Raw genomic sequence first — 8777 nt, forward strand, 5'->3', positions numbered from 1 at the left:
ATTTCTAAATGGGAAATTCCTTTCTCCATAAAATTTTTATGAAGTAGAAGAGAATGAAGTTGGGTGGAATGATGGGGATGTGTTAGTGTTGTGGAAAAAAACAAAGAGTTCATAGGATAGTCTGTAACGTGATCCTGAAATGGTTTCTTTGAAAATAGAAAAGCCTGTATTTTTTATGCAGAAACAGTGTCTACTAAGTAATTTGTGTGCTATAGTAGAATGTGACTTTTAAAAAAAGTTAAACTGAAGGGACATTTGATCACTGCTAGGCTCCTGGGAAGATGATACTCACACTTTATGTTTACATTTGCATCACATGTTTAACCAGATAGACACAATTGTGGTTCCTTATTCTTAGATGGGCACCAATCAGTCATGCAACCTGGTTCAAGGATTGCCATCGGAGGAACAGGGACTCCATCCACTTCTTCCATCCCATTAATGCCAGGAGAATGTTGGCAAAACTTCATTACATTTATGGCTGCTTCCCTATTAGCCACACAAGCAGATATTCATTGTTTTAACAGTATGTTTTGTGACTGTCAGACCTTGCCAGTGAATGTTATAATGCAGCATGTTGCTTTTTCAGAGTTGTTTGCTTTGGTTTCATTTCATTGGAGAACTGACTGACTGGCTGGTATAGATGTTTCTGGCTTTTTGAATTGGTGTGACACTATCTTATCCAAATATATGTTTTGAGTAAAAACTGAATCCAAGTTTGGGGATTAAAATGGTCCTCCTTCTGACCTTGAATTGATTAGGTACTGGGTTTCCATGGCACATAGGACCAAAAATGCCTCTGTTAAGAGTGCTGTGCAAACAATAGCCTCATGTCACATTTAAAACAGACTTTAGTAGAATTGCATCCTTCCCTTCCCAAAGCCCACAGTCACACTACAGATTTAACCCTCTTACACTTAGGTGAGGCAGTTCAGAGATCCCTTGTTATATGGTAGTTAAAGTACTGTACTAGGAATGGGGAGATCCAGATCCTAAGTATAGAAGCCAGGTGGATGACACTTGGGCCAATTACTCCCTCTTGGCCCTAATCAATATAACAGGCTTGCTGATAAAGAAAAAAAACTTGTTGTATTGTGCACTGAATGCTTTTCTGTAAGAGCTGCACAAGTGTAGTGTAAATACAGGTAAGCCCTGCAGTGCTATGGAACAAATGCTAAGAAAAACAGTAGCCGTTAGCTAGGGTAGTTTGCTATAGAGTTTTTCCTTTGCCTTTTCGTAAGAAATCTGATGTTACACTTGTGACAGTGACTTGCACTTTGATCCAGGGTGGCAGGAGGTGACAGGCAAGTAAATGGATGATAATTTCTTGCAAGAAGAATGAGTTCAGTAACTTCTTGGTCTTTTTCAGCTCTATATAGGTTATTATAGGATCAGCTAAGAGGAATTACCTTGAGCAGTGAATAGAAGCCAGCACTGTCTTTCATAATGCATTTTTACAATTTGTTTTAGTGAAATAATTTGATATTCTAAGCCGGGGAATTTGATAGTTTAAGTGAAATGTTTCAGTTTTCCCAGTGTGGACTTTAGCTTCAGTCCTTCTTTAGGATATGCTAATGGAATAATCTAAGATTCTATTTTGACTGGGATAAATCATGCTACATCTGGGCAATACTACATCTAAGGCAATGAAAAAGCTTTAAAATGTACAAGCAAAATCTTTAATAGTAATAATGCTTGGCTGAACTGAGATGAATTCACAGTGCTATATATCACAGAGTTTGTTCTTTCTTTTTGATAGGTAAATAAGATTGAAGTTGCTGAAAAAAGGCCAGTCTTTAATAAAGCAATTGTAGCCTTAGAAGACCACCTGGCATGTCGATGTGAGCCAGTATCACCCAGACTTCCCAGTCAGGAAAATTCACGCGAGCACAGAGGTGAGTAATGTGGAATTTATGCTTATGAGAATTGGGTACATATGAAAAGAAGTTTGAAATAATAAGTTGAAAGAATTCCTTTAAAAATATGTTTGTCAGTCAGTGTCACTAAGCTCTTATATACTGGTGTTTATTGTGCACCCTCTTTTTTTGGCAGGTGAGCCCCCAGTAAGTGCTGTAACTTCTCTTCCAGCAAGGGCAAGAGCACACAGGTTGCTGCCACAAAAGAGGAAGCATCGAAAGTTCAAACACGTACATGATAAGAAAGCACTGAAAGAAATTTTCCCAGCATAAAAATGCTGGCAGGCAGAAGTACAAATGTCAGGTAAATGTATTAAATATAACCACTCGTTTGAATTGAACTGAACTGAATTGAATTGAACTTTATTTGGCCAAATGTGATTAGACACACAAGGAACTTATCTCCAGTACAGAAGCAGTCAGTGCACATGCAAAGTAATAGAGTAATCATAATCATAATCATAATAATACCAAAAAGAAGGGGTCTAAAGAAGATAAATAATAATACTACAGCCATACTACATGGGTACTATGTAGTAGTATTATAGACATTAGACGGCACTATAAGAATTAGATGTTCAGCAGAGTGATAGCATGAAGGAAAAAAATTGTCCCTGTGTTTAGTTGTTTGGCATGCGATGGCCTATAATGGCGGAGTTGAAACAGTTTATGCTCAGCTCTTCTTCTGACCCACACAATATACAAGTCTTCTATGGAAGCAGAGATGGTATTCAGCAGGTTCTGACCAGTTCTGGAGAACTGATAGCAGAAATTTTGAGTAGTTCGGAGAACCGGCAAATACCACCTCTGACTGGCCCTGCCCCCATCTATTCTCTGCCTCCCAAGTCCCAACTGATCGGCTGGTTCTTCCTTTGTTGCCCTGCACAGGAGAACAGAGCTGGAAAGCAGGTTAGTGGGGTGGGGAGGGAATGGGATTTTGCAGTAACCTTCCTCCAGGTGTGAGGAGGGAATGGGGATTTTGCAGTAACCTTCCTCCAGGTGTGAGGAGGGAATGGAGATTTTACAGTATCCTTCCCCTGCCACGCTCACCAAGACATGCCCATCAAGCCACGCCCATAGAACCGGTAGTAAAAAAAATTGAATCCCACCATAATGGAAGGCAGGCTGGTTGCAATTATTCTTTCTGCACTCTTAACTATCCATTGGAGACTGTACATGTCCTGTTTGATTGCCGTATTTTGGGAGACTCTTAACCAAGGTTATTTTTCACACTAAATCCATTTGAATTACTGAGACATTGTTTTTTCACAGTTGGCTGGAGAAGGAATTCAGATGACTGAATTCCTTATTTTATTTGGGGAGTGCAAAAATATGTGTGTCTATTATGAGTTTGAGACAAAACAGTCCAATTTGAAACAATCTGTTGAAACAGTTGGCTGTATTCCAGCTGAACTAAAATTAAAACAAATAAAATATTCTGTTTATAGGAACATAAGAAACACAGTGAATTTGGGAAAAGCCCCATTAATAGTGTTTCTCATCCCAGATCTACAAGACTATGAGGACAATCTATTGTGTTGCCTTCTGTCTAACTAAGTTGCAGGAAAATCAACCAAAAAGATGAGCTTTGAAATGTTTTTGAAATTATTAAAGCAAACAATGGAAATTTAACTTTGCAATTAGCCACTGCAAATTTAATTTAGATTATAATCTTTATACCAGCTATTTTGTAAGATCAATCAGTAGATTTGGCACGTCTTGTTTTCTTTTATGCCTCATTGCCCTATACAACCTCAGCAAAATTAACTCATTGATTTGTCTGATTGTTTGCGAATAAGGATGGAAGCTGCTGCAAAAATGTTTACTGCAAAAATTCTATTAATAATAGAGCAACGATAAACATGTTAAAGCTCAAGAATCCAACAAAAAAAATACAGCATGCATATGAAGCATGCATGCACATGAAAGCTTAACAGCCCAACTAAGCCAAGTTTATCTTAGTTCTCTTTGCATGTACAAAACTTTAAATATATTACCAACACTTGTATCTGAAGCACAGTAGCATGTACTTGCAAAGATACCTCTCTGCAAAATAAAGGCCAACACAATGTAATCCACCCACCCACCAATATTCTAAATTCCTCATACAGTAAACATTTTTACGTTGTAACTTACCAGTCCATCTGGTACCTGCAGTGCAAGCTATCTTCTGCCTGTCCACATTTTTAGTTGTTGCTTTCTTCTCACCCTGTCAAGCATCCATCCGCCTATTGCAGTAGAAACATGAGTGTTTCCTAGTATTGGAAAAAGAAATGGATAAGCTAATCACAACCTGAGAAACAACAGTAAATCACATCACCCAAGACACTCAAAATGATGTACTGTTAAAATGCCAACTTTTGTTCCAAATGTCTTTTAAACTAAGAAGTCCCGAAAGAGCCAATCAATTGCCCAGTAGTGCCTCTGACATGATCAAATTTCTATAATATTCAATTACTGCCATTCAACAAACATGATGTGCAATGTTATTTGTAATATTTTCAGCATAGTAAAGTTATAGTGATGAATCTTCCATTACTATGTCAAGCTTTATGAGAAAAAATATAAATGAAGCTAGTTATTAAAGCCCACCCAACCCAAATCAAGAAGTTCATATATAATTCATGAGAAAGTTGCAGAGATCAAACAAAAATAAACCTTTAGCTTTAAAAAGTGCTATTTCTGAAAGATTCAAAATTATCCTGTCATAAATCATAACTGAAAAAATGACAAGACAGTTTAGGAAAATCAGAATACTACAAATTGACATCAGCATTGTTAGGATATTCTTGAAGGATTTTTATTATCAGATTTTATTAAAGTCAGTATGAATTTCTATAGAGTGTCCCCACAATCATGTCCTGGTAGGCATCTGATGGGGTATTATGACAGAATTCTTTTTCTTTTTGCAACCCTTAGGTAATCCCTTAATTCAGGGTAGAGTTGGGGTGACTGAATGGAGTTGAGTTGTTACTGGCCAGATGCCCTTCCTGACACCAAATGGAGTTCACAGCAGATATTTTCTCTTTGCACTCTACGAGATAAACATCTCTTGCTACCTAGGATTGAGCTCTCAACTTTCCAGTGGGCAGTGAGCATCTTTACCACTAGGCCACCACACCATTCTATTATTATGGCTGAATGTTGGGCACAAAATGTTGTGGTCTGAAATGAAGATTTATTTAGTTTTTTTATGAATTGTTATGCCGCCCACCTAGTGACTGTGTTTTGTATGGAAGCAATCCTTAAATTTAGCTGTCAGGACAGAAATCTTCTGGATATGAAAATGTGAAGTGGTATAAGAAAACCACAACCAACCTCATACCTGGCTGATTTAGGCACCATGAGCAGATGACTTATTCTCTGGAATGGAATGCTAACCCTTTTTGTTTCTTTTCCTTATGTTTCAGGTTTATTTAATATATTTGCTGTATAGCCCCCATGGGGTTATCAAAAGTTTCTCTCCGTCCATCTGCCTCAATGCCCTTTTGGACGGCCAACGGTGCTTCCCAATTCTTCATTCGCTGAATGTTTTCTCACCAAAGTTTGCCATTTAAGTTAATAATGGCATTACATCCATCTTGTGAAGAAGAAAAAAGGAGAGAGGAAATAAAGAGCAAAATGACATCAATGGGGATGGACAACATGCTTTTTGCTGCAACAAACACTGTTGAAATGTTGCAAGACTTGTGGCTCAAATGCATTTTAGAAATGGTGGGTTTGGGGAAAAGAGGAATATAACATGGTTATTTTTTCCTTTTTTTTTCCCCTCCTTGTCCCATCTTGGACTTAACTGGACTCAGGTTGTTTACTGTGGCAGTGGGCATGTAAGACAGTATGGCAAACAGTGACAGCAGATGCACTAAGGACTTTTACTGTCATGTTTCCACTGATAGGTGGAAACGTGGTCTTTGTGTATATTTCATTTTTCATACTATGCCTTGGGGAACTGAAGCAATCAATACTAAATACCCATTCCTGGCTCTTTCTGGAAACAGACAGGGGACAGTTATTTTGGGAGTCCATTTTACCCACCCCCATTCAAAGCTTCCTCATGGGTCAAAGAAGTAATTTCTGAAAGTGATGTTAAGAAAGACTTGGCTCCTCCTGTCAATTGAGTTTAGAGATGTTTCTGTTATTAAATTTACATCGGGGAAAGTAACAATTTGACTTATGGACAAATTGGGGCTTATAGCACCCATGTTGGGCTATTTTTATAGTCACTGCCTCTGTAGTTGCTAGAATAAAGCATTGCTTTTTAGTAAGCGGGGCCACAGCAATGTTTCAGCATGTTGTTTTAAGATTAGGCAGTATAGAGGCAATCATCATCATCATCATCAATCTCTATAAGTGATCTCAAATGACAGTGGAGGTAAAGAGGTCTCTACTTAGGACCACAAAAGCTCTTGCTACTCCAAGTAAATAGCAGTTTCAACCAGTCATTGTTAGGATACAGGTATATAGCATCAGCCTTCATTTGTATGTCATTTATTTCTCTAGCAGTCATTTATGCCCAGATACAGTCTTATACAGGGGCATTGGTGGGATTGGGTTAGGGGTCAGAAGTTAAAAAAAAAGTAAAGATGGCAGTTGCCCTTGCCATCTTGACCCCACCCCAATCCTGGGTACCCCAAGTCTTACAGCACTAATCTCAGGTTAATATCTTCCAATCTTATGAAAACCAAGCTGTGTAAAATCTTAGAAAAGCCATACAATGCTGCACAATGTATTGAATATATATATATAAAAGTTAAGTGGTGCTGAATATCATTACACAAAGTGCTGCTGGCCCTGTCCCAGTCCAATTAGTAACGTCTGATGGAGATGGCAGACTTCTCTCTCCTAGGGTCTCCAGTTTGGGATTTGTTCTCTTTAAAAAGATGATGAATAAGTTGTTCCCTGTCACTAAATGCAAAATTCGCTGATTCTTCTGTCAAAACAGTAGCCTTCCTTCCAGGAATCAGTTGGTAAAAACAACAAAAGATATTCACTTTATCAGAAAAAAAAGAAAAAAGTGGTTTAATTGCCTATGGACCTTTACTGAGGGAATACCAAACAAAAAAAGAAAGATATATGAATGTGTAACATGCCCTTTCCAATTGTATTTTAGCCCTGGTCATTTACTGTGTTGTTATAAAAGAGGAAAGACAAAAAGAAAATTGCTGAGGTCATAGATGGGTAGAGTTTGAACAAGGTTTCGGCATTTAAGGTCTAAATTCTATAATTTCTATACTATTGGCCACCTCATGATGGAAAAACGTGCTTAAGTTTTTAACTGAAAACATTCTAGTTTTATCCTCAGTGACTGAACATGTGATAGAATCCAGCAGTAATACAAATACCTTTGTTAAGAGAATCTTGTCTAAATAGCTGAAACTGTGAAAAGCTCTTGGTAAGGAGGCATCAAGACAAGAAATAAGGCCTATTGCAATCTTTAAAACATGTTAAATGAGCTATGCAAACCATGGTTGGTTAGAGTTAATAGTTTGGTGCTGCAAAATTCCAGCTGATCATTAAATGGCAGAACAGAGTTCTATCATTTGTCTTTACTGCTATCTAACCCAGATTTTTGCAGTTTGGGTGGTCATTCTACGTTCTTTGGGTAAGCCACATTTGGGTTTGTTCCTAGTTCTGAGCTATTAGCCACGGTTTATAGATTACAGTGGCTGTGCAAGATAGTAAAGCCAAATGCAACCACCTACTTGATAACGTATGGTGTGCAATTGAAAAGCAATCTATTTTACTCCAGTTGAAACAAAAGGGAAGATGCTAAAATTGGGCAAACTAAGTAATAGTTACTACAGAGACGTGGAGTAACTAGGGCTCTAACAGGAGAAAATTGTTTTTTGTCATGTTCCCCTGCCTAATGAAGGATTCTCAAAATGCACCTTTTCCTCCCTTGTTCCATTTTCAGTCCATCTCCCTATGGAAGCAGAATAGAAAATTGGTTGGAATACTTACTTTACCTCCTAGTTCAGATTTTGTTGTCCAAAGAGAATGGGGTTCAATAATCTCCTTGATTTCATTTGAGTGATCTATTGAAGTTTGGGTGCCCTAGATAAATTTTTATGACACATCTTGCTTCCGCCCAGTTTTTCTCATGTGAAAACATCCATGGTTCTCTAACACCTGATAAGACTGAGATTTGTGGTCATTAATAAATAAACTACTTGTATTTAGCCAGATTGTACTGGTTAACAACAAAAAAAAAAAAGCATTAATGCTATAGCTGTGGTCTCTTAATGTAATTCCATGGCACCAAGATGTATGAAAAATCTGCTCAAAACAGTTTGGAAATATGCATTTCCTGTCTACTCACTTATACTCAATGGTTTATTTCTGACATTAAAATATTTGCTATTCAGTCCTATTTCACTTTGTTTTCAAAGGCAATTTGTTGTTGGTTTTTTTTTGCATACTTTTATTTGTAAGGTGGGAGGTGGGTCTTTCATCATCCCTCATTTTATGTACAATTAATTTATACTCTGTACTGTATTTAAAATTGTTTTTAAAAAATCTTAAAATCCAAAGTCTTAATGGTTTTATGTTTCATTGGAATTTAATTCCACTATACAGGTTGAAGAGAAAGTGAAAAGTCTTTGAAGCCAAACTATATTTTACATTTAGAAGTTATTGAACATTATTGTTTATTGCTAGTCATTCTTTTCCCTAAGTGTTCTGTGTTCAAAATGCAGGGGTGTCCATAGGAAATTGGGGGGGGGGAGAATCAAGATAGTAGCTGTAATGGTACAACTGAAGATTTATCCGCTTTTTATGCATGTCACAGCAGGGGTGGGATTCAAATTTTTAATAACCGGTTCTGTGGGCGTGGCTTGGTCATGTGACTGGGTGGACATGGCT

The 8777-nt window shown here is 37.5% G+C and overlaps 1 protein-coding gene across 2 annotated transcripts in view; it reads left to right on the forward strand.

The window, feature by feature from the left end:
- Positions 1–8446, forward strand: part of PDGFB (platelet derived growth factor subunit B) — a 38240-nt gene extending 29794 nt beyond the window's left edge. Inside the window, exons 5-7 of one of the 2 annotated variants that reach the window (XM_087968301.1) lie at positions 1760–1895; positions 2053–2220; positions 3424–3555. In XM_087968301.1, the coding sequence (XP_087824427.1) occupies positions 1760–1895; positions 2053–2189 (273 nt within the window). In that variant the 3' untranslated portion in view covers positions 2190–2220; positions 3424–3555. Of the gene's footprint in view, positions 1–1759; positions 1896–2052; positions 2221–3423; positions 3556–5326 lie in introns of those variants that run through there. The other variant, XM_026694861.2, reaches the window with a different exon arrangement.
- Positions 8447–8777: the final 331 nt, after the last annotated feature.

This window comes from Notechis scutatus, chromosome 6 (assembly GCF_049901735.1).
Source record: "Notechis scutatus isolate UNSWTSFEM ecotype Mainland chromosome 6, rNotScu1.2, whole genome shotgun sequence".
Taxonomy (NCBI): domain Eukaryota; kingdom Metazoa; phylum Chordata; class Lepidosauria; order Squamata; family Elapidae; genus Notechis; species Notechis scutatus.